The 25,441-nt window shown below is 49.1% G+C and overlaps 1 protein-coding gene across 7 annotated transcripts in view; it reads left to right on the forward strand.

Annotated features, from left to right (window-relative positions):
* Positions 1-25,441, forward strand: part of CRTC1 (CREB regulated transcription coactivator 1) — a 50,153-nt gene that overhangs the window by 7,805 nt on the left and 16,907 nt on the right. For 4 of the 7 annotated variants that reach the window (XM_064733999.1, XM_064734003.1, XM_064734004.1 and 1 more), the window contains exons 2-9: positions 14,280-14,396; positions 15,694-15,741; positions 18,302-18,439; positions 19,800-19,861; positions 20,571-20,665; positions 21,855-21,940; positions 22,317-22,360; positions 23,827-24,047. In XM_064733999.1, the coding sequence (XP_064590069.1) occupies positions 14,280-14,396; positions 15,694-15,741; positions 18,302-18,439; positions 19,800-19,861; positions 20,571-20,665; positions 21,855-21,940; positions 22,317-22,360; positions 23,827-24,047 (811 nt within the window). The remainder of the gene's footprint in view (positions 1-14,279; positions 14,397-15,693; positions 15,742-18,301; positions 18,440-19,799; positions 19,862-20,570; positions 20,666-21,854; positions 21,941-22,316; positions 22,361-23,826; positions 24,048-25,441) is intronic. The other 3 variants (XM_064734001.1, XM_064734002.1, XM_064734005.1) reach the window with 1 other exon arrangement.

A 25,441-nucleotide genomic window follows, 5' to 3' on the forward strand; every position in this document is an offset into this window, starting at 1 on the left:
TGCTCTCCCTTTTCCTGGATGGGGAATCTCTGTGCTCTCTCTTTTCCTGGTGATGGGGAATCTCCTCTGTGCTCTCCCTTTTCCTGATGATGGGGAATCTCTGTGCTCTCCCTTTTCCTGGTGATGGGAAATCTCTGTGCTCTCCCTTTTCCTGATGATGGGAAATCTCCTCTTTGCTCTCCCTTTTCCTGATGATGAGGAATCTCCTCTGTGCTCTCCCTTTTCCTGGTGATGGGGAATCTCTGTGCTTTTCCTGGTGATGGGGAATCTCCTCTGTGCTCTCCCTTTTCCTGGTGATGGGGAATCTCCTCTTTGCTCTCCCTTTTCCTGGTGATGGGGAATCTCCTCTGTGCTCTCCCTTTTCCTGATGATGGGGAATCTCTGTGCTCTCCCTTTTCCTGGTGATGGGAAATCTCCTCTGTGCTCTCTCTTTTCCTCATGATGGGAAATCTCTGTGCTCTCCCTTTTCCTGGTGATGGGAATCTCTGTGCTTTTCCTGGTGATGGGAATCTCTGTGTTCTCCCTTTTCCTGGTGATGGGGAATCTCTGTGCTCTCCCTTTTCCTGGTGATGGGGAATCTCCTCTGTGCTCTCCCTTTTCCTGATGATGGGAAATCTCTGTGCTCTCCCTTTTCCTGGTGATGGGGAATCTCCTCTGTGCTCTCTCTTTTCCTGGTGATGGGAAATCTCCTCTGTGCTCTCCCTTTTCCTGGTGATGGGAAATCTCTGTGCTCTCTCTTTTCCTGGTGATGGGGAATCTCTGTGCTCTCCCTTTTCCTGGTGATGGGGAATCTCCTCTGTGCTCTCCCTTTTCCTGATGATGGGGAATCTCTGTGCTCTCTCCCTTTTCCTGGTGATGGGGAATCTCCTGTGTGCTCTCCCTTTTCCTGGTGATGGGGAATCTCCTCTGTGCTCTCTCTCTTTTCCTGGTGATGGGGAATCTCTGTGCTCTCCCTTTTCCTGGTGATGGGGAATCTCTGTGCTCTCTCTTTTCCTGGTGATGGGGAATCTCCTCTGTGCTCTCCCTTTTCCTGGTGATGGGGAATCTCCTCTGTGCTCTCCCTTTTCCTGGTGATGGGGAATCTCTGTGCTCTCTCTTTTCCTGGTGATGGGGAATCTCCTCTTTGCTCTCTCTTTTCCTGGTGATGGGAAATCTCTGTGCTCTCCCTTTTCCTGGTGATGGGAAATCTTCTCTGTGCTCTCCCTTTTCCTGGTGATGGGGAATCTCTGTGCTCTCCCATTTCCTGGTGATGGGGAATCTCTGTGCTTTTCCTGGTGATGGGGAATCTCCTCTGTTCTGTCCCTGCTGCTCTCACTGCTTCCTTAGCCCTGCAGAGCAGTGAGATGTGTGAACTGCACACTGCAGCTCTGGCAGATGAATTTGCAGTTAATGTTGGCACCCAGCTATTACTGTTGATGTGAAGATGATTTTCCTTGGACGGCTGAGGTCTGGGAGGGGAGGGAGTTGGAGCTGATATCCCAAATGCATGAATGTGCAGGCAGGTGGTGACAGCTCCCACCTCAGACAGAGGAGCAGCTGTTGGTGACAGGCTGGGGCCCTGTGCAGGAGATTGCTGCAGCTCTGGAGCCCCAGAGTGGGGTTTCAACATCTGTAAGCTGGGTTAAAGGAATGGAGAACCTCCGTGGGAGAGGGGCGGGCAGGGAGTGTTCACACCCTCACTCCTTGGTTCCTTGCAGGCTCAGTGTATTGTATTGCTGGCAGCGACGGGGATAGAGAATATCTGATTTAAAATTTATTTAATATCTCAAATATTGCAAGGTTTCCAGCAGCCAGCTCAGATTCAGATGTCTGATTGACCTTCTGGCTGTAATTAGATTTGCCTCTGGTTCAGGGAGATGCTGGTGCTGAATGAGCCTTTTGCATTCGAAGGATTTGGACTCTGATGGTGTTTGGGATGTTTTTGATACCTGAAGGGTTGGCTGATGCCACATTTTCAAGCCACAAACAATTTTCTGTGTCTTTTGGCCATCTGAGGGCAGGGTGAGGTGGCCCTGAACCCCAAAGAGTGCAAGCATGCCCTGCCTGGCTCCTAATTTACGAAACTTGTAGGGTTACATAACTGAATTTTCATTCTTTAGCTAAAAATAAAAAATGGAACATAAAAGCTATTTTCATCTTACTTAATGAGGGCATCTCTGCTTTTATTTCAGCTTTTCTGAGGCATTTCAATAGAGGAATGGGGATGGTTGAGGAGGTTTTTAGTGAAGCTGGACGATTGTTTCTCCATCAGATCCCTGCTCAGAAGGAATATTTGCTTTTAGAAAAGAAGGTCCCTTTTAATCAGCCTTTTGTGTGAGACATTCATTTTTAGGTTGGTTGGTAGTAATCAGTGCAGTGTGGCACCTCAGCTGTGTGGGGCAGGGCCGTGTCTCTGCTCTTTGGGGTTGGTTTTTGGGGTTGCTCTCCACGAGTCACCAAGTGCCCAAAGTGTGATGATAACACAGACAAAGTGATCCTTTCCTCCCAACTCTGCACCTTTCATTGGCAGCTGATAACCCTCACAAAACAAACACAACTTCCAGAGTGTCGAGCTCCATCTAAATGCAACCAAAAGGAATTCTTTGCTTTGGGTATCCAGCACTAAACGAGCTGCTGTGCTTTCTGCTGGATTCCGCAGCATGCCTCTGGGCTGCCAGTGTGCTGTGTGTCCAGCTGCCAGTCTGTTGTGTGTGCCCAGCTCTGCATCTGTGCTGTGTGTGCCCATGGAGCTGCCAGGCTCTGTGCTGTGTGTGCCCAGCTCTGCCAGGCTCTGTGCTGTGTGTGCCCAGCTCTGCCAGGGTCTGTGCTGTGTGTGCCCAGCTCTGCCAGGCTCTGTGCTGTGTGTGCCAGCTCTGCCAGGGTCTGTGCTGTGTGTGCCCAGCTCTGCCAGGGTCTGTGCTGTGTGTGCCAGCTCTGCCAGGGTCTGTGCTGTGTGTGCCCAGCTCTGCCAGGGTCTGTGCTGTGTGTGCCCAGCTCTGCCAGGCTCTGTGCTGTGTGTGCCCAGCTCTGCCAGGGTCTGTGCTGTGTGTGCCCAGCTCTGCCAGGCTCTGTGCTGTGTGTGCCAGCTCTGCCAGGGTCTGTGCTGTGTGTGCCCAGCTCTGGCTCTGGTGCCCTTGGAGCTGCCAGGCTCTGTGCTGTGTGTGCCCAGCTCTGCCATGGCTCTGTGCTGTGTGTGCCCAGCTCTGCCAGGGTCTGTGCCCAGCTCTGCCATGGCTCTGTGCTGTGTGTGCCCAGCTCTGCCATGGCTCTGGTGCCCATGGAGCTGCCAGGGTCTGTGCTGTGTGTGCCCGGCTCTGCCATGGTCTGTGCTGTGTGTGCCCAGCCCTGCCATGGCTCTGGTGCCCTCTAGAGCTGCCAGGGTCTGTGCTGTGTGTGCCCAGCTCTGCCATGGCTCTGGTGCCCATGGAGCTGCCAGGGTCTGTGCTGTGTGTGCCAGCTCTGCCAGGCTCTGTGCCGTGTGTGCCCAGCTCTGCCCTGGCTCTGGTGCCCATGGAGCTGCCAGGCTCTGTGCTGTGTGTGCCAGCTCTGCCATGGCTCCGGTGCCCGCTGGCGCTGGGCTTGGCTCCGTGCCCGCCCATAGAGCCCCACTCACCAGAACAGTCACTATTTTAAGGCTCCACTTTGCTGTATCCTGTTTTTGCTGCTCAGTTGTGACTGTGAAGTTTTAAACAGTAAACCTTTGTTCACCAGAAATAGCAAAGTGTTTTCAAACAGCGAGTCACAGCCTGTGCGTTGAGTTTCATTCTTTATTCGGATGGTTTTGTTTGTTTCTTTAAATCCTGCAAGGTGTGCTCCTAACGAGTCTTTGCCCTCGGCCACCCAATGATTTATATTCATTCATTTTGGGGAGAAAAAGACAGTTTTTCTCTGTTTTCACTGTTCAGAAATTAGAAAAGAAATAAAGAATAAAAAATAATCACGGCATTAAGTGCTGTTACCTCCTCTCTTCCCTCCTCTTTCTTTGGGTTCACAAGGAATAACACATTTTTCTTATGGAAAAAAAAATTGTCTTTTTCTTGTAAAACAAAAACTTCTTTAAAAGAACCCGGATTTGAGTGCGCTGTGTGTTTGGGGGCTGTGAGATCTTTGCGCTCTGACAGAATTGCAGGAGGGGCAGAGCTCAGAGCCGGCTCCTTTTCCAGCCCCTTTCCTCGCCCTTTTCCAGCTCCTGCACGAGAACCTGCTGGGGCCCTTGGAGATGACTCATGAGAGGACAAAACAATCCAGTTAAGTGATTTGAGGTCTTAAATAATCTCTTCAACAGGAAGGTGAAGAAAACATGAACTCATGAGTAATAATTGGCTCTCTTGGAGTGCTAAAAGTGCAGAGCTGGGGCTGGGCCAGGCTCAGCTGATTCCTGCTCTGCTGATCAATAACAGCTCAGCTCTCATCGATGCCGTTTATTGGGCTGGACTCTAATGCTCTTAGCAGGGGATTATTGGGATTGCAGGTCTGACTTGGGATTCTTGGGGTGTCCCGTGCATGGCGGGAGCTGGGCTTGATCCCGATGGGGCCCTTGGAATTCAGCATTTCTGTGATAAATTCATTTTAGCTTGATCCTGATGGGTCCCTTCTAACTCGACCTTAAATTCATTTTAGCTTGATCCTGATGGGATCCCTTCTAACTCGGCATTTTCTGTGATAAATTCATTTTAGCTTGATCCTGATGGGTCCCTTCTAACTCAGCCTTTTCTGTGATAAATTCATTTTAGCTTGATCCTGATGGGTCCCTTCTAACTCGGCCTTTTCTGTGATAAATTCATTTTAGCTTGATCCTCATGAGTCCCTTCTAACTCAGCCTTTTCTGTGATAAATTCATTTTAGCTTGATCCTAGTGGGTCCCTTCTAACTCGGCCTTTTCTGTGATAAATTCATTTTAGCTTGATCCTGATGGGTCCCTTCTAACTCAGCCTTTTCTGTGATAAATTCATTTTAGCTTGATCCTGATGGGATCCCTTCTAACTCAACCTTAAATTCATTTTAGCTTGATCCTGATGGGATCCCTTCTAATTCAGTGTAGACTGTAATATATTTAGTGTTGGTTGACCCTAATGGGTCCTTTTCAACTCAGACTTTCCTGTGAGAAATTAATTTTAGGCTGCAAAAAAAAAGAAAGAAAAAAGTGATTTTAGCCCCAAATCCAGAGGGTGGGAATGCCTTCCTCAGGTGATCCCAGCCTGGAGAGAGGAATTCTCTCCATCACCTCCCTCTGCTCTGTCAGAGCACGGAATTTGCAGTTCTGCCTTCGTTCTGAGAGGGTTCTCAGCAGCTGCAGGGGCCTCCTGCAGGTGTTGCAGCCTTTGAGCCCTCAGGATTTTCCTGGGAAGCCACTGGAAGTGCAGGATTGAAGCCATGCTATCAGGTAACCTTCAAAATAATCCCATTTACAAAGTCCCAAGTCAGCTGCCTGCCTGTGCCCTTCCCTGTGCCTGCAGCTTTGATTACTCTGACAGTGCAAACCCCTTTTTCTGATTTTTCTGAACCCCAGTTTGTTTTTATTACTCTCCCAATGCAAACCCCTTTTTCTGAACCCCAGTTTGTTTTTCCATGGAGCTCCTGTTCCATTCCAGGAGATGCAGGAGGAGGATTTTGCCTCCCCTTTGCTCTGTGCTGAGCTGGTGGGAGCTGGAGCAGTTCCAGGCAGCAGCACAACCCTTTGCTCCTGGTCCTTGGAGGTGTCACCTCCTGCTTTGGTGTTCATTTTTGAAGTTTTGGGTGTTTTAGTGCACAGGGGTGAAAGTTAAAATCCCTGAAAATCAAGGCTGGCCTGAGGCAGGAGTTGCTTGGGAAGTGTCTCAGTGGCAGAAACAGAACTGCTGCTCTTTTGTGGCTGCTAAATTCCAAGATATTACAACAGCTTCCTTCCCTTCAAAAAAAAAAAGAACCCAAAAAAGCAGCAAAAATGCTTTTTTTTTGGCCTTTCCCTGCATTTTTGCTGTTCGCGGCTGCCTTGGCGTGAGCCGTGTTTGTGTCCTGCCGGCGATGGGATCACAAACCCTGGAGTGGCTGCAGTGGCAGCGGTGCTGGGAGCAGTAAACAATGATGTAGCAGTTCCACAGCTGGGGTCACAGCCGGTTCAGCCCGTGTGTCTGCAGCTCCTCGGGGCAATTTTCACTTGTTTCTGGTAGACATTTGGCTTCCTGTTTTGGCTTTGCCTTTGTCCCATCCCCTGCGAAATCCATCTCTCCAGGGCAGCAGGGTCCTCGGAGCCCAGCAGGGATTGGCACGGGCAGCAAGGGAAACTTGTGCTGGGCTTGTCCTCCCTCCTGTGTCCCAGCCAGCCTTCAGAGCTTCACTTTCATGGCACCAAAACCACCCAGAGCATTCAAACCACCCCCAACTGTTGCAAAACATTTTGTTCCAAGCTGCTGCTGGAATCCCTGAGGTCCCCGTGGAGGCAGCAGAGCAGCTGCTCTCGCTGTGGATTATCCCTTTCCTCTCAACCGCAGCCTTCATTTCCTCTCCCCTCCTTCCTGGGAGGAACAGCTGCGCCTCTGGAGCCTCTGCTGCTCTTGGAGCAGGGCTGGGGATGCAGGAAATGGGTGACTGTGGAAATCTGCCTCTTCCTGAGGGGGAGCCCAGGCACGGGCTGGCAGACGGGGCTGGGAGAGCCAGGAGCTGCCTCTGCTCTCCTCATGGCCATGGAATGTTGGTTATTCCCAAAAACCCAAATCCAGAGGCTGGGAGAGCCAGGGAGCTGCTCTGCACCCTGCTCTCTCCTCCTCATATCCCTGAAATGTTGGTTATTCCCAAAAACCCAAATCCAGAGGGTGGGAGAGCCAGGAGCTGCCTCTGCTCCCTCCTCCTCATGGCCGTGAAATGTTGGTTATTCCCAAAAACCCACTCTGAGTCCCAAATCCAGGGGCTGGGAGAGCCAGGAGCTGCTCTGCACCCTGCTCTCCTCATGGCCATGGAATGTTGGTTATTCCCAAAAACCCACTCTGAGTCCCAAATCCAGGGGCTGGGAGAGCCAGGGAGCTGCTCTGCACCCTGCTCTCTCCTCCTCATGGCCATGAAATGTTGGTTATTCCCAAAAACCCGGTTTGAGTCCCAAATCCAGAGGCTGGGAATGCCAGGGAGCTGCTCCCTGCTCTCCTCATATCCCTGAAATGTTGGTTATTCCCAAAAACCCCAGTTCATGTCCCAAATCCAGAGGCTGGGAGAGCCAGGGAGCTGCCTCTGCACCCTGCTCTCTCCTCCTCATATCCCTGAAATGTTGGTTATTCCAAAAACCCCACTCTGAGTCCCAAATCCAGAGGTGGGAATGCCAGGGAGCTGCTCTGCACCCTGCTCTCCTCATATCCCTGAAATGTTGGTTATTCCCAAAAACCCCAGTTTGTGTCCCAAATCCAGAGGGTGGGAGAGCCAGGAGCTGCTCTGCACCCTGCTCTCCTCATATCCCTGAAATGTTGGTTATTCCCAAAAACCCACTCTGAGTCCCAAATCCAGAGGCTGGGAGACCAGGGAGCTGCTCTGCTCCCTGCTCCTCCTCCTCATGGCCATGAAATGTTGGTTATTCCCAAAAACCCACTCTGAGTCCCAAATCCAGAGGGTGGGAGAGCCAGGGAGCTGCTCCCTGCTCCCTCCTCCTCATATCCCTGAAATGTTGGTTATTCCCAAAAACCCCAGTTTGGGTCCCAAATCCAGAGGTGGGAGAGCCAGGAGCTGCTCCCTGCTCCCTCCTCCTCATATCCCTGAAATGTTGGTTATTCCCAAAAACCCACTCTGAGTCCCAAATCCAAAGGGTGGGAGAGCCAGGAGCTGCTCCCTCCTCCTCATATCCCTGAAATGTTGGTTATTCCCAAAAACCCCAGTTTGGGTCCCAAATCCAGAGGCTGGGAGAGCCAGGAGCTGCTCTGCACCCTCCTCCTCATGGCCATGAAATGTTGGTTATTCCCAAAAACCCACTCTGAGTCCCAAATCCAGAGGCTGGGAGAGCCAGGAGCTGCTCTGCACCCTGCTCTCCTCATATCCCTGAAATGTTGGTTATTCCAAAAAACCCAAATCCAGAGGGTGGGAAAGCCAGGGAGCTGCTCCCTCCTCCTCATATCCCTGAAATGTTGGTTATTCCCAAAAACCCGGTTTGAGTCCCAAATCCAGAGGGTGGGAGAGCCAGGAGCTGCTCTGTACCCTGCTCTCCTCATGGCCATGGAATGTTGGTTATTCCCAAAAACCCGGTTTGAGTCCCAAATCCAGAGGCTGGGAGAGCCAGGAGCTGCCTCTGCTCCCTCCTCCTCATATCCCTGAAATGTTGGTTATTCCCAAAAACCCAAATCCAGAGGCTGGGAGAGCCAGGAGCTGCACCCTGCTCTCCTCATATCCCTGAAATGTTGGTTATTCCCAAAAACCCACTCTGAGTCCCAAATCCCGAGGTGGGAATGCCTCCCTCAGGTGATCCAGCGCTCTCTCCATCCCCTCCCTCTCTGCCAGAGCACACATTTGCGGTTCTGCCTGGGTTCTGGGGGGTTTTTCAGCAGCTGCCGGGGCTCTGGGTGCTCCCCCGGGCTCTGGTTGGGATTTCTGAGCCCCGTTTTGTCTCCCACAGCCTGCTCACCTCGCTGCAGCCGCAGCTTTATTTTTTATATTTATATTTATATTTATTTATTTATATTTATTTTTTATATTTATATTTTTTATCTCGTGGCTCTCAAGCCCTTTCCTAGAGGATCAGGGTGTGTTATCACAGAGCTGGAGCTGTGCTTTGCTGTTATCACACCTTTGCCTTTCTCCGAGGTGCTCTATAGACAATTTCAAACGTGTGCCTTTGCACCATGAGATTGATTTCCCTCATTTATCAGGGCATTGCAGATAAACTCCATTATTTACATACTGCAGGTGCCTGCTGAGGTGAAAATATTGCTGTTGTTAGATTTCATAGTACTAATTTTTAATTACATGGGAAATTAAAATAAAAAGCTAAACCTGCAAATCCATCTCTTCAGCCACCTATTGAGTATTTGATAACAGCACGGGTGAATTTATATCAGTAACATGTAAATAATGGAAGTATTTGTAATTATTTGCAATAAATTATCCAAAACATGATAAAATTATAAAAACAATCAGTATTCTCCCAAGCTCTAAAGGCATTATAGAGATTAAAAAGTCTCCAAAAGTCTTCCCAACCTTCATTCTTCCCAACAGAATGGACAGAAATTCCCTTTTCCTTGCTTTACCAGGATTTTCCCTTTTCCATTTGTGATTCTTTCCTCATTTCATTAAAGAAATCCCAGGCACTTTTCAGGGAGGGTGGGTTCATAAACGAGCAGTTATTTGAATGTATTAATTTCAGTAATTATTTGAGTAGCAAGTGTTGAGTTTTTAAAACTCAAATTTTAGTGTGGATTTTGGAGTGTTAACAGAAAAATGTTCCCTTGAGAAGCCAAAGTCTGGGTGTTTGGAGAGGTTTTGGCACCTTAAAGAACTTTAAAAATAATTAAGGGTTAATGACAGAGGTGATTGTCGCTGGTGGCAGCACCACACTCAGCTTGGCATGAGGGATTTGCCAACAGTGCCAAACTCCTGCCTGCAGAACCGAGCGCCCAGTTAAGCTCCAATAATACTTTTCTAATTTTAATCTGCGCTGATTTTGCTGCTCGTTAGGCTGGAGGTGCTGAAGAGGAAGGGTTTTTTGAAAGGGTGGAACATGGCATTGTAAGAGAGCTGCAAGGCAGTGCAGGAGCTGTTATCAGCAAATCTCTGCTTCCTGCACCCATCAGATATCTGGGCCTTTATCAGCGGCCACCCCGCCCTTCCATGATCTGCTGCCAGTCCGAGTGCAGCTGCTAAAAACGGCAATGTGAGAAAATCCTGGGCTGGGGATTTGGGTTGGTCTGCAGTGCCAGAGCTGCCAAACTGCCCTGGGAGTTCTGCCCTCAGATTTGTAATTTACTCAGAGTTTTCAGGGGAAAATTTCATCAACTTCAGGTACTGAATTCTTAATAAATGCTTCGTTTAATTCCCTCCTGCATATTAGAAAATCTGTAGGAACACTGGATTTGTATTTAGGGTTTTGTTTCTCTCTTTATTTATTATATTTTTTAATTGTAGAACTCTAATCTCTCCCTACAAACACAGCTGGGTGTCCAGCCAATGGTTAACCCCAAAGGAAAAGTTGATGTATTTCATATAAGTGTTCACAGAAATGGTGATTTTTCATTACTGCATTGGATTTTAAAGAAAAAAAGAAGGATTTAAAGTTAAATGGCGTAAGAGAAAGGCTGGTGGAAGGAAAATTACAGATTCCATTTGGATCTGGTGTTTGGGGAGCATTTCTTCAGAACAAGAAAACCGAGCAGAAATGAAGTGGTTTAACAAGCAAAAGCTGTTTCCTTAGCTAAAGCTTCCTTGGGAAGGAGCTGGGATATTTAACAATATTTCAGCTGTCAGGGAGCTGCTCTTGGCCACAGCACAGAGAAATTGCAGAGCGGAGTCACCGAGTTCTCGTGGTTCGTGAAATTAATAAATCTGGTGAGCCCTCAGTAATTCCTTATCATCCTCCCCTGTCTGAATTCGTCCAGAATCCAAACTGCACTAATTGAATCCAACCCCAGGAGATAACCCTGGGGCTGCCCTGAGCCTTGTTAACATTTCCAGAGTAATTGGAATTTTTCTGTTACGGAAAGGCTTTTCCTTTTTGTTATTTTCTTTTAGAGTCAAACCCCTCTCCAAACCTCATCCCCAGTTGGGCCATGTACCTGCTGCACCTCGCAGGGTGGGTGGAGGGGAAAATGAAATAATTTCATTTCAGCCACAGCATCTGTTTTGCTGAAGGGTGGGGAGGCCCTGGCACAGCCTGCCCACAGAAATTGTGGATTTCCCATCCCTGAAGTGTCCAGGGCCAGCCTGGAGCAGCCGGCGATGGTGGAATTAAATCATATTTAATGTCCCTTCCCAAGCTTGCATTCTGGATTTTGCTGCTGCTTCCCACTGTGCACTGAGGTATCTCAGAGAAATCAGCAGCTTTCTTTTTGGAGAGAAGGGAAAAGCCAGAACTGACTTCAGTGCTGATTTCCTGCTGCAGTGACAGCAAAGTGCTCAGATCCAAACCAAGTTCAGTTCCAGCTGAAGAGCCGGAGCTGGGCTGGAATTAAATAATATTAAAGGTCCCTTCGCAGACTGTTACTCTGGGTTTTGCTGCTGCTTCCCAGTGTGCACTGAGGTATCTCAGAGAAATCAGCAGCGTTTTGTTTGGAGAGGAGGGAAAGGAGCTGCCTTCAGTGCTGATTTCCTGCTGCAGTGACAGCAAAGTGCTCAGATCCAAACCAAGTTCAGTTCCAGCTGAAGAGCTGGGCTGGAATTATAAAGGTCCCTTCCCAAACTGTTATTCTGGATTTTGCTGCTGCTTCCCACCGTGCACTGAGGTATCTCAGAGAAATTAGCAGCCTTTTGTTTGGAGAGAAGGGAAAGGAGCTGCCTTCAGAGCTGATTTGCTGCTGCAGTGACAGCAGAGTGCTCAGATCCAGCAGAGGAGCCGGGCTGGGAGCGCTCAGGACACAAACCCTGCTCTGCCTCCCCTTGATCTGCCCCGATTGGAGGTGGCAGCTGCTGATGGGCTCAGGGGGCCCGGGGGCTGCTCTGGGTGCTGCTCCTGCAGGCAGGGGCCGGGCTGAGCCCCTGAGCAGCTCCCCCGTGCTGATGGATGGAGCAGCAGCCCCAGCCCTGCTCTGCTCGCTCCATTCACTGCTCTGGGTGCTGCTCCTGCAGGCAGGGGCCGGGCTGAGCCCCTGAGCAGCTCCCCCGTGCTGATGGATGGAGCAGCAGCCCCAGCCCTGCTCTGCTCGCTCCATTCACTGCTCTGGGTGCTGCTCCTGCAGGAGGGGCCGGGCTGAGCCCCTGAGCAGCTCCCCCGTGCTGATGGATGGAGCAGCAGCCCCTGCTCTCCCTGCTGGCCACATCCCCAGCCCTGCTCTCCTCGCTCCATTCACTGCTCTGGGTGCTGCTCCTGCAGGCAGGGGCCGGGCTGAGCCCCTGAGCAGCTCCCCCGTGCTGATGGATGGAGCAGCAGCCCCAGCCCTGCTCTGCTCGCTCCATTCACTGCTCTGGGCTCGCCCCATCTCCATCAAGTGCAGCACAAACACAAATGCTCCTGACCTCCCTGTGCTGGGCTGCTTTGAGGTGGGAATAGCCTGAGAAAAAAAACCCCAAATCCTAAAAAAACACAGAGCCACCCCCTCCTCCCTGGGTGCCTTTTGGAGGTTCTTGAAAGGAAACCAACACCTGTTGAAATAGTTACTTCAATGTTTGGCCCAAATCCCAAACAAGGGTTTTTTTTTTTTCTTTAACAACAAAAACATATGCAGGGGCCAGGGAAAAAGCACAGCTAGTTCTGATATTGTGCTTTTTGTGCTCTGAGTTGGAGGGGCTGTGACTCATTAAGTGATACTAACACAGGCTTTCTCTCATTTCATGTCTTGCTTCAGGAATTGCGTGGCAAAATATTGCACAAGAAAGGCAAAGGGGCCTTTCCTGCTCCTTACACGGGACCTTCCCGAGCCATTTGATAGGGAAAACTGGCAATATGTTATAAATCTTCAGCCTGAGGGGATTATCTGCCCTTTTTTTTAAGGGAAAAGCCCTCAAGCACTTTGTGGGTGGTGCTGAGGGTTTGGGAGCCCCCTGGCAAGGGCTGGCCATGATTGCCCACCCCAGTGGTCCCGGGGTTCTGTGCTCCAGGGAGAGGTGCCAGCTCCTAAACCAGGGATTGGTGTGCTCCCTCAGCTCAGGCACAGGCATTTTAACTGTCTGTGCAGTTGGGAATTGCTGCTTTCTGGGGGAGATTCTGTGAATAAAAGATCTTTGAGTTTTCTAGGAATTGTTTGAATGTCAGGAAGATGCGTGCTCAGGGCGAGCTTGTACTCAGGGACTATTTTAATATGAAATTCCGTGCCTGGGAGGGTGGGAGGCTCTGGGTGGATTCCCAGCCCAGCTGTGGTGCCCCTGATCCCTGGCAGTGCCCAGGGCTGGGCTGGAGCCCCCTGGGCTGGTGGGAGGGGGATGAGGAGATCCCTGAGGTCCCTCCAGCCCAAACCACTCTGGGGTTGTGTGATCCTGCATGGGCACTGCCCGGAGTGTTGGCATGGAGCAAACGGGCTGGGCCTTGTCTCTGCGTCCTGTCTGGGTGCTGGCACCGTGCTGGGGGCACCTGGGGCACCTCTGAACATCCTTGAGAACCCTGAGCATCCCTGAGCTCCTCTGAGCATCCCTGAGCATTTCTCAGCATCCTAAACATCCCTGAGCTCCTCTGAGCATTCCTGAGCATCCCTGAACATCCCTGAACATCCCTGAGCATTCCTCAGCATCCTAAACATCCCTGAGCTCCTCTGAGCATCCCTGAACATCCCTGAACATCCCTGAGCATCCCTGAGCATCCCTGAACATCCCTGAGCATTCCTCAGCATCCTAAACATCCCTGAGCTCCTCTGAACATCCCTGAGCATCCTGAACATCCTGAGTATCCCTGAGCATTCCTCAGCATCCTAAACATCCCTGAGCATCCCTGAGCACCCCTGAGCTCCTCTGAGCATCCCTGAGCATCCCTGAACATCCCTGAACATCCCTGAGCTCCTCTGAGCATCCCTGAGCATCCCTGAGCATTCCTCAGCATCCCTGAACATCCCTGAGCTCCTCTGAGCATCCCTGAACATCCCTGAGCATCCCTGAGCATCCCTGAACATCCCTGAGCATCCCTGAACATCCCTGAGCATCCCTGAGCTCCTCTGAGCATCCCTGAACATCCCTGAGCTCCCCTGGGCATCCCTGAGCATCCCTGAGCATCCCTGAGCTCCCCTGAGCATCCCTGAACATTCCTGAACATCCCTGAGCATCCCTGAACTCCCTGAACCCCCCTGAGCTCTCCTGACCATCCCTGAGCCCCTGAGCTCCCTCAGCCCCCAGCTGCACCCCCAGCAGCGTCTCCAGCCCTGGCAAACCCCTGGGCCGTGTTCCTGCAGGTGGTTCCTGCAGCCCAGGGCAGCTCTGCAGGCCCCATGTGTGTCTGTGCCTCAGGGGGTTCCTGCTGGTGCTTTGGGTGTTCCTTGGCTCGAGGGCTTCTCTGTCAAATCCTCTCTGGGCTCCGTTTGAGAGCCTGGCTCTGCCTTTCCCTGCAGATCCCTCCCTGCCCTTCTCCAGGGCTTTTCCTGCTGCAAGAAACCTGTGGGCAAGGTCGACCCTCCTTTGGAAAAGTTGGATTGATGCCCTTTAATGGTTTCCATTCTCAGTGATCACAGTGTGCTGGTTATAACTGTTGAAATTGTGTTTTCCTCCTTCTTTTCTTTCAGCTACAGCTGCAGAAAACCCAATATTTGCAACTGGGGCAGAGTCGTGGCCAGTACTATGGGGGGTCATTGCCAAATGTGAATCAGATTGGGAACAGTGCCATGGATCTCCCCTTCCAGGTGAGTTCTGAGGCTTTTCCTTGGGTTTGGTGAGGGATTCTGGGCTGGGATCGTGTGTCCCAGCTGTGTCCCAGCTGTGTCCCAGCTGTGTCCCCAGGCAGCTGCTGCTCCAGAACTCACACCCTGCTCTGAAAGCTCTGCTGGGTTGGGGTCTGGGGGGATTTTTTGCGTTGATTGTGGTAGATTTCAGTTCTCTGAGAGGTGCAATTCCTGATGGAGTCTGGGAAGATGTGAATTCAAAGCAAAATGGGAGGAAATAAAGATGATGTTGGGGTGGAGGAATTGATGTGCATGTTCTGTGGGAGGAATCCTGGGAGAGGAGGAGAGCAGTGGGACACAACGTGGTGTCAGAATTATCATTTCTTTTTGGAAAGGAAATGTAAGAAAGTCCTGGCTGGGTTTTGTGACTCCAGGAATGATGCACCTTAAACAAAATCAGAGTTTCAGGTGAATATTTTGCTGTTTGAAGCATGTTTGGACAGAGGATGTTGTCCAAGGACAGGATTAGCTGGTAGATCCTTTGTGGACTCCTGATTTCCACATTTAGTTGATTTAGAGAGCTCAAAATAATGAACATTTCTGCATTGGTTTTCCTTTTTTGAGCAGTCAGAGTTACAGTTGAGCTCACGAGGATGTGGTGGGAAGGAAATTTTGCAGTTTGTGGTTTTCTGATGAAGGCTGCTTAATAAAGATGGAGAAACTCTTGCTGACCTTGCTGCTTGAAATAGGTGCAGACAGCTGGATTTTGGCAGGTTAAAAGCTCGAATCTCATGCAGGAGGAGAGGCAAAAGTCTATTTGAATCTTTAATTCTTTGGGGAATACAGGGCAGAGGTTTGTAGTGGATTGGAGTCCCCAGTGTTGCTCCACAGCGTCTGCTCTGTTCAAGCTTTTCTCTTCAGCTTTTTGTTAAGGGCGTTAAGAACTCCTGTTAAACAACAAAATTTCAGTATTTCTGTGCTTGATGGACCTGGACTGTTCTAATCCTGCCTGCTGAAAAGGGAATATTCAAACATTTATGAATGACTGGAGGAGGAGACAGAAACAAGCTATCCTTACACCCCGGGGTTTTCTCTATTTTTTCACACACACACACACTAAAAAAAACCCCAAATTGATGTTGTTCCAGATAACAAATGGTGACAAACAACAAAACAAGCCCGTGTGTTTGTAGCAGGGGGAAAAGCTTTCCAGGTTTTTGCAGTCTGAGGCTCTGGGATGGTGTGAAGGCAGAGCCTGGGTGGCTGTGCCTGCTGGCAGCGTTGGTGTCTGAGCATCTTCTGCTTCTTTGATTTGCAGCACAACGGAGCTCTGGCTGAAGCCTTTGGAGCAGTTCCTGTCTCTTTGGTAAACAAGTTTTTAGGTTTGTGCAAATACGTATTTAGGACTGGTCCCTTAGCCCAGGTGGATACGTATTTGTGCGCAGCCGTGCCCTGCACAGAGTTCCTGCTTCGCCCCAGGGCTGCCCCACCAAGCCAGGTTGTGCCGTGCATCCCAGGCTGGAACGTGCAAACGAGTCCTGTGCAGGCTCCTGCACCTGCTGCCCTGTGGTTCTTTCTGGTTTTTGGGGTTCCTTTGGTGCAGCCAGGGGATTCTCCAGTCCTGGCCTGTGGTTTCAGCCATCTCTGAGCATGTGCACTCAGCCTGCATGTTTAAATCGTGGGGAAGGGCAGAATGAATTCCCAAATCCTGCTTGGCACCAGGAGGCACCACAGCACCATCCAGCAGTAGGTACCACTCCTCCTTCCCCTCATCCCCTCGCTGGGTTCATTTCCTGGCAGATCCTGAAAGGACGCTTGGAGAGCACGGAGCTTTTTCCTTCCTGTCTGCATTGAGCTGCTTTCCCGTGGTTTGGGGGCTTTGGGGTCTGCCCTTGAATGTTCTTCAGGGCAGTGAAACCCTTGTCGTTCTTCATTTTCCCAATTACAGTCAGTGCTCAGATCTATTCATTATTTTTAATCAGTTTTTCTCCCTAGAGTTAAATATCTCATGCCATGCAGAGATGGGGAGTTTTAATCCAGGAACACCATCCTGGTCTTTGGCCCTAAATAAATTTCATAGGAAGGTTGCAGAGAGCAGCCAGACCTGCTGGAGGTTATATCCATTTCCTCAGGTGTTTTCTGTTCCCCTAAATTCAGGATTCTTTTGGGATCCTGGCTCCTGGAAAGCCAGGGAACAGCATTGCCCCAAATCCCTCTGTCTGTGAGCTGTAGCCCTGATCTGGGACACATCTGTGTTTGTTTGTGCCACTGCTGCACCCAGATGAGATTTTTGTTGTGTTTTTCATAAGGAAATTGTGCCAGTGAAAGGTAGAACCCTAAGAAATAGCTGGTTTTACATGGAACTTTTTGCCTTTCTAATTTTCTGCCTTGGCCTCCCTTTAAATTCCAGGTGAGCCCTGTGCTCAGGGCTGGCTGCTCCTTTTTTAGCAGCCCTGTGCTGACACCCCTGACATAGGAAATTGCTTTTCCTGTTGACCTTCCAGGCACGTATTTGCAAGTTTTGCTGCCTTTTGGGCTGTAACAACAGCAAAAAGGAGGAGTTTGCGACCTTTTGTCGCTTTGGAATGATGAATATTCCCACTTGTGTGTGGGGATTGTTGCTCAGTGCTCGCAGCAGAGATTAAAGCACTGTGTTTGAATTTAAACCCCTTAAAATTGAGATTCTGTTTGAGATTTCTCAGCCAAGTGAGGAAGTGAAGCACAAACCCCACGATCCGAAGTGCTGAGAGTCCTGTAAAAAGTCACTGCGCTCCTTTCTAGTCCCCTGTTGCCTTAAATATTCTGCTGCATATAAAATGTTGGCCCTGAAATGAGAAAATAAACACCAGAGCCCCTCTGCAGCTCTGTTAACACAGCCTGTGTGTGCAGAGAGGGTGAGCAGCCCAATATTTACTGAAGAGAAAAGGGTTTAAAATAGTAGAAAGTCTCTTTAAAAAGTTCATACAAACAAAGCCTTTCAAAATAAATGCAAAGCTTTATAGAAATAATCTTTTCATCAGCCAAAGCTGACACTTGGAAAAAAAAGAAAAGCAGAAAAGGCAAAGAAAAAGGGATGAATGTGGGAGCCAGATGGTTTCATGGCTTGGCAGACAGGACAGTGCATTTGCCACGTGCAGCACCTGAATGGAGGAGGAAATTTTGGATTTCCAAACAGATGGTGTTGAGGGACTCAGCAAAGCTGTTCGCATTGGCAGGAGCGCAGGGCTGGGAGGGTTTCTCTCCCCGGAGAGCCATAAATTGCTGCTGCAGGACGAGCAGAGATTGACCCCCGGCACACACTGGGAAGGGCTGTGGAAAATGTGAGAGCTTTCCAGTCCAGCCTGGGAATTCATCTTCCCTGTCCTTCCCCTGCCATCCTCCTGCTCTGGAATCATTGCTCAGGATGTCAGGGAGATAAGAGTCCAGGTGGGATCATCCCACCTCGGGTCGCTGAAGGAGCTGAAAATCCCTTCAAAGCCATCCGACAGAGGAAGGAAACTGCTTTTCTTTTCCTTTTCATTCTCTCAGTGTCCCCTTCAGATGAATGTGCTGCAGGGAGGGGTGAGAGGCAGCCCTGGATCCGGCAGCATCCCGGGGAGTGCTGAGCTCAGCGTGCAGCCCCTCCTGCATCTCCTGGCTGGGTCAGGCTCTGGCATGTTCCACCCTGCATGCTGCACCGAGGGCATGCGGCCAGCGCCAGGCTGCGAGGGCAGTGCCAGGCCAGGCCAGGCCGCTCCAGCATGGCCCTTCTGCAGGAGGCAGCTTTCCCAAAAAGCTGTGGAGGAGAAACAGCCACGCAGCGTGCACCCGGTGTTTGGAGTGGGGCTGCTCAGAGCAGCCAGCCCGGCACAGCAGGAGGAGGAGGAGGAGGAGGAGGCTCTGGGCAGGTGGGGCTGTTCCCTGGGTAATGGCTGTGTCTCTCGCAGACCCCGTTCCAGTCGTCGGCGCTGGACACGAGCAGGACCACGCGGCACCACGGGCTGGTGGACAGAGTGTACCGGGACCGGAACCGCCTGGGCTCGCCCCACCGCCGCCCGCTCTCCGTGGACAAGCACGGCCGCCAGATATCCTTGGGGCCGGGGCTGTGCCGGGCCGGGCCTGCTGCTGCCTCCCTGGGGGTGCCAGAGCATCCATCCCTCCTGCTGCATCCCTGGGGGTGCCAGAGCATCCATCCCTCCTGCTGCATCCCTGGGGGTGCCACACCACCCATCCCTCCTGCTGCATCCCTGGGGGTGCCAGAGCATCCCAACATCCTCCTGCTGCATCCCTGGGGGTGCCACACCCCAACATCCCTTCTGCTGCATCCCTGGGGGTGCCAGAGCATCCCAGCATCCCTCCTGCTGCTCCATCCCTGGGGGTGCCACACCCCAACATCCTCCTGCTGCATCCCTGGGGGTGCCAGAGCATCCAACATCCTCCTGCTGCATCCCTGGGGGTGCCAGAGCATCCCAACATCCTCCTGCTGCATCCCTGGGGGTGTCAGCACATCCCAACATCCTCCTGCTGCATCCCTGGGGATGTCACACCCCAATATCCCTCCTGCTGCATCCCTGGGGGTGCCACACCCCAACATCCTCCTGCTGCATCCCTGGGGGTGCCAGAGCATCCCAGCATCCTCCTGCTGCATCCCTGGGGGTGCCAGAGCATCCCAACATCCTCCTGCTGCATCCCTGGGGGTGCCAGAGCATCCCAACATCCTCCTGCTGCATCCCTGGGGGTGCCAGAGCATCCCAGCATCCTCCTGCTGCATCCCTGGGGTGCCAGAGCATCCCAACATCCTCCTGCTGCATCCCTGGGGTGCCAGAGCATCCCAACATCCTCCTGCTGCATCCCCTCTGAGTGCCAGAGCATCCCAACATCCTCCTGCTGCATCCCTGGGGGTGCCAGAGCATCCCAACATCCTCCTGCTGCATCCCTGGGGGTGCCACACCCCAACATCCCTCCTGCTGCATCCCTGGGGGTGCCAGAGCATCCCAACATCCCTCCTGCTGCATCCCTGGGGGTGCCAGAGCATCCCAACATCCTCCTGCTGCATCCCTGGGGGTGCCACACCATCCATGCCTTATGCTGCTTCCCTGTGGGTGCCACACCATCCATCCCTTCAGCTCCATCCATCCCCTGGGGGTGCCACACCACCCCAACATCCCTTGTGCTCCATCCCTGGGGGTGCCACACCATCCATGCCTTGTGCTGCATCCCCTCTGAGTGCCACACCACCCCAGCATCCCTTCTGCTGCATCCCTGGGGGTGCCACACCATCCATCCCTTCAGCTCCATCCATCCCCTGTGGGTGCCACACCATCCATCCCCCCAGTTCCCCACAGAGAGTCTGTGAGTTTGGTGGTTCTGACGGGATAATTGGGGTTATTCTTGGGCTGAGCTGTCCTGCTGCAGTGCAAGTGTTGCTGCCTTAACCTGGCCCACGTGGACAGCTGTCCCTATGGCACCGTGTACCTGTCCCCGCCGTCGGACACCAGCTGGAGGAGGTGGGTGTCCCATCCTGCAGCACTGGCCATGGTGCCTTTAGACACTCAGAAACTCACTTTGCTTGTTTGAGATGAGCTTTAAAATTGAGGTGTCTGCAAGTGATACTTGAACTTAGTGGTACCTTTTTAAAAGTAAATCCTTAAAGTTTAATCTTTAAAAATCCAGATGTTCCCAGGCACAGCCCAAGACTTGGATATTTGTGAGGGTGCAGAAAGGGGCTGGGAATGTTCCAGTGGGAAGGAACACAGAGTTACACTTGGAGGGTGGCGCACTCAAAGTTCATCCTGAGATGTGTTGGCCATGAAGATTCCCATCTCCACAACATCCTGAACCATTCCTTTTCCTCCTCCCAACAGGAATGTTTGTTTTAACCACCACAATAACCAAAGTATGGCTAAACAGCTTCAAAATGGCATTATTTGATCATATTTAATCTGAACAAAGCAGATAAAACTCTGTTCTAACGAGGGCAACCAATTTATCCTGTGTTCCCCTCAATCCCATTATTGCTCTTCAAACTTGAACTAATTTGTTCTGCAAATTGATTGTTTCACCAGGAAATTCTGCCTGGTTTCTGCCATATAGAGAGTTTTGGGTTTTAATGCACACTATTGAGGTTTTACCGAGTTGTGGCTTTTATCTGAGAGGAAAATTCTTTTATTTAGTGAAGCTGACAATACAAATATTGCGGGTTTTGCTTTCTCTCAGGACAAACTCTGATTCTGCCTTGCACCAGAGCACCATGACTCCAGCTCAGCAGGAATCCTTTTCAGGAGGGTCACAGGACATGCAGCAGAAAAGAGGTGAGCAGAAAAAAAAAGAGATAAAAATATTTCTACCAATGGAATCCCCACAGACTGGGCTCCATGTTTGTAAAATTCAGGAGTTGGATCACATTCACCTTTCTGGCTGCTGAAATCCAGGAAAGATGACACAAAACGAAGGGAGAAGTTTTTCCTGAGCCCCAAATGATAAAATTGAGGAGGATCCTCTGGGCTGGGGGGGCTCTGGAGGAGCTGCTGGGGCAGAGTGGAATTCCCAGAATTTCAGTGGGGACCTGCAGGGGAGGAGCAGAGGCTGCACCCCGACTTTATTCTGGCTGGGGGATCCCAGGCTGGGAAAGGAGGCAGATTCCAGAGCAATTCCAGGCTGGGAAGGGAGGCAGATTCCAGAGGATCCCAGAGCAATTCCAGGCTGGGAAAGGAGGCAGATTCCAGAGGATCCCAGAGCAATTCCAGGCTGGGAAAGGAGGCAGATTCCAGAGGATCCCAGGGCAATTCCAGGCTGGGAAAGGAGGCAGATTCCAGAGGATCCCAGGGCAATTCCAGGCTGGGAAAGGAGGCAGATTCCAGAGGATCCCAGAGCAATTCCAGGCTTGGGGAGAGGCAGATTCCAAAGGATCCCAGGGCAATTCCAGGCTGGGAAAGGAGGCAGATTCCAGAGGATCCCAGGGCAATTCCAGGCTTGGGGAGAAGCAGATTCCACAGGATCCCAGAGCAATTCCAGGCTTGGGGAGAAGCAGATTCCAGAGGATCCCAGGGCAATTCCAGGCTGGGAAAGGAGGCAGATTCCAGAGGATCCCAGGGCAATTCCAGGCTTGGGGAGAAGCAGATTCCAGAGGATCCCAGAGCAATTCCCGGCTGGAGCAGCTCCGGCACCCTCAGCTCTGGTGCCCTCTGCTGGGCCCTGCTCCTGCTCCAGCTCAGGAAAATCGGGAATTGCTGATCCTAAAGGGCTTTAACGGCCTTCAAATCCCTGATCCCAAAGAAAACTCCTCAGTTTAACCCTTCAACAAACACCCAGAGAACACCTACAAGCACCTACCCCTGCAAAACCTTCCTGGGGAGTTCCAGCAGTCAAATAAGTTCTCAGCAAATTTTTATTGTTTCATCCTCCTCGAGAATTTAAATTTTGTAAGGTTTTCCCAAAGGTTAAACTGAGAAGCTGAATATTATTGATTATTAATGATTCCTTTTCATCTCTTGTTTTTAGTTTTATTGCTGACTGTCCCTGGAATGGAAGAACCCACCTCTGATGCAGACAAAACCCTCTCTAAGCAAGGCTGGGACACTAAAAAGGTGGGGATTGCACCTTCCAAAGAGCAGAAATTTTATTTTCTGAACATATTTAGATAAATGAATGCTTTAGTCACTGTCAGTATTAATAAACTACTTGAGATTGGAGATTAAATGCTGTATTTCAAAACAAAAAATAATTATTAGAGCAGAAAGAGCATTTTATGTGGCTGTGAATGCACAGGCTGGGTTACATGAGGAGCAACTCTCAAAATTTAAGATTTCTTGGACCAATAAAGCAAAAAAATGATAAATATCTCCTAAGAGCTCCCAGATCTTACACAGCAATGATTAAACTGAACTTATAAATTGAAATATTTCTGAGGCAATAGCTTCCAGCAGCATCTTTGCCTTCAAATCTCTCTCCCTTCTCTTTCAGACTGGGTCATCGAGACCTAAATCCTGTGAAGTTCCAGGAATCAAGTAAGTCCTCAGCAATTCTTTATTTTAAAGGCACCGAGATCTTTAAGGAGATTGAATGTGGATTGAATATCCTATTGCTTTGGAATTTTCTGGGAAGGTTCTAGGTACAAAACAAGACCCTCTGAGGGTCAGAAATACTAATAATATCTTTATGGAATTTCTTGTTAAAGATATTTAAAAAGCTCAAGAACTCTTCTTAATTGTTAAGTACATTTTAAACACCTGAAAAATATTCTTTATTAATTTTTCTTGTGGAGTAAATTTTAAAAAGCTTTAAAAAATCTTCTTAATAAAATTTTCTTGTTAAATACATCTCAAAAAGCTCAAAAAAAGTCTTAATAAAATATTCTTGTTAAATACATTTTAAAAGGTGAGAGATATCTTCCTAATGAATTTTTCTTCTTGAATACGTTTTACAATCCAAAAAAAATAGTAAGAAAATTTTCTTGTTAGATACATTTTAAAAAACTCAAAAAAAAATCTTCTTTATGAAATCTTCTGGTTAAATACATATTAGAAAGCTCAAAAAAATCTTAATGAAATTTTATTTTTAAAATATCAAAAAAATTCTTAATTATTAATAGAATTAATAATTAATAATTATTAATTCTATTAATAATTAAATTCTTAATTATTAATAGAATTCTTAATAAATTATTCTTTCTCACAAGAAACTGTTCTTGTGAAATACGTTTTAAAAATCTCAAAAAAAAATCTTAATGAAATTTTCTCATGAAATGCATTTTAAAAATCTCAAAAAAAAATCTGAATGAAATTTTCTCATGAAATGCATTTTAAAAATCTCAAAAAAGAAATCCTAATGAAATTTTCTCATGAAATGCATTTTAAAAATCTCAACAAAAAATCTTAATGAAATTTTCTCACGAAATGCATTTAATAAAAAAATCGATAATTTCATGATGCATTAAAATCTCAACAAAAAATCGGAATGAAATTTTCTCATGAAATGCATTTTAAAAATCTCAAAAAAGAAATCTGAATGAAATTTTCTCATGAAATGCATTTTAAAAATCTCAACAAAAAATCTTAATGAAATTTTCTCATGAAATGCATTTTAAAAATCTATTTTAAAAATCTCAAAAAAAAATCTTAATGAAATTTTCTCATGAAATGCATTTTAAAAATCTATTTTAAAAATCTCAAAAAAAAATCTTAATGAAATTTTCTCATGAAATGCATTTTAAAAATCTCAACAAAAAATCTTAATGAAATTTTCTCATGAAATGCATTTTAAAAATCTATTTTAAAAATCTCAAAAAAAAATCTTAATGAAATTTTCTCATGAAATGCATTTTAAAAATCTCAAAAAAAAATCTGAATGAAATTTTCTCATGAAATGCATTTTAAAAATCTCAAAAAAATTCTTAATTATTTTTTCCTGTGAACCAAATTTCTGAAAGCTTCTGCAGAGTGAGCTGTGAGTGGATTTGTTCTCTCGCCCGCAGCATCTTCCCGTCGGCGGAGCAGGAGAGCAGCACGGCCCTGATCCCTGGCGCGCACAACACGGGCGGCTCCCTGCCCGACCTGACCAACATCCACTTCCCCTCGCCCCTGCCCACGCCCCTGGACCCCGAGGAATCCTCCTTCCCTGCCCTGAGCAGCTCCAGCAGCACCGGCAACCTGGCTGCCAACCTGACCCACCTGGGCATCAGCACTGCCAGCCAGGGTGAGCCCCTGCATTCCCTCCATTGGGTTGTGTGTGCAAGAATGGGGATTTATTCACTCACAGGACCCTTGGCTGCTCTTCTTGATGCTTTTTGGGGATTGGATTTGGGGCCTTTCTTTTTTTTCATTAAAAAAAAAGAAATTATAAATATTTTTATTTTTAATTTTTTTAAATTAAAAAATTTTAAATGTTTTCATTTTTAATTTTTAAAATTATTTTTTTATTTTTTAATTTATTTTTTCATTTTTAAAATTTTAAAATTTTTATTTTTAATTTTTTTAATGGTTTTAGATTTTATTTTTAATTTTTTAATGGTTTTAAATTTTATTTTTAATTTTTTTAAATGGTTTTAAATATCATTTTTAATTTTTTGAATGTTTTCGTCAACAAAGAGGGTTGTTTGTTGTTTTTTTGTTTTTTAATGATCAATGACAGTTGCAAGTCTCTTGGTTCCTAGAATAGCAATGAGGAGTTGTAGCCAAAAATACAAATCCATTTCCTGTGCTGGGCAGGATTCCCTTTCCCACTTCTCCTGGGCTGGGAAAAGGAAGTGACTGCAATAGGTGAGCTTGGGAAGCAAGAAGAGAATTTAACCCTTTGCAGGATTTGGCCATCTGGGGACAGAGTGGGGCAGCACTTTCAGCTGCCAAGTCCCCCTTTTGCCTTTTCCCTTTTCAGCATCCTTGGGAGAGTTTTTGGGCTCCAAAGTTTCAGGGATGCCTTTAGAAATCAGGATTTCAGCCACAGTGCATCTCCACATTTCCCCCCATAATCAGCAAAGTAAATGATATAAACCCAAACTGAATGTGAAATTGCTTTGAAAACGTTCCCTGATCTGTCAGAGACAGGAGAAATTCAGCATTTCCTCATTGCCTTTGTTCCAGCTTCTCTCTGGAGCTGATCCCACCCTTCATGCCCAGCTCCCTGAGGCCCCAGCACCCCGAGGGACGTGGGCACAGGGCACTGCCAGTGCCAGCGCCTTGGTGCCCACAGGGGTGCCAGTGCTGGGCCGGGCACCTGCCTGGGCACCTGCCTGGGCACCTGCCTTGCTTGCCCCTGTGCTGCTGCCTCCTTGGCAGCCCTGAGCCCGTGCCAGTGCTGGCCTGGGCACCTGCCTGGGCACCTGCCCGGGCACCTGCCTTGCTTGCCCCTGTGCTGCTGCCTCCTTGGCAGCCCTGAGCCCGTGCCAGTGCTGGCCTGGGCACCTGCCTGGGCACCTGCCTTGCTTGCCCCTGTGCTGCTGCCTCCTTGGCAGCCCTGAGCCCGTGCCAGTGCCCACGAGCTGCCTCCTGTGGGTTCTCCTGCTCACGCTGCCTTGGCCTCAGATCCCTCCCTCATTTCCTCTGGGGTGAAGCAGAACACAGGGGAGGTTTCTAAAGTCCCAGATTTTTGGC

Source organism: Zonotrichia leucophrys, chromosome 28, assembly GCF_028769735.1.
Source record: "Zonotrichia leucophrys gambelii isolate GWCS_2022_RI chromosome 28, RI_Zleu_2.0, whole genome shotgun sequence".
In the NCBI taxonomy this organism is placed as follows: domain Eukaryota; kingdom Metazoa; phylum Chordata; class Aves; order Passeriformes; family Passerellidae; genus Zonotrichia; species Zonotrichia leucophrys.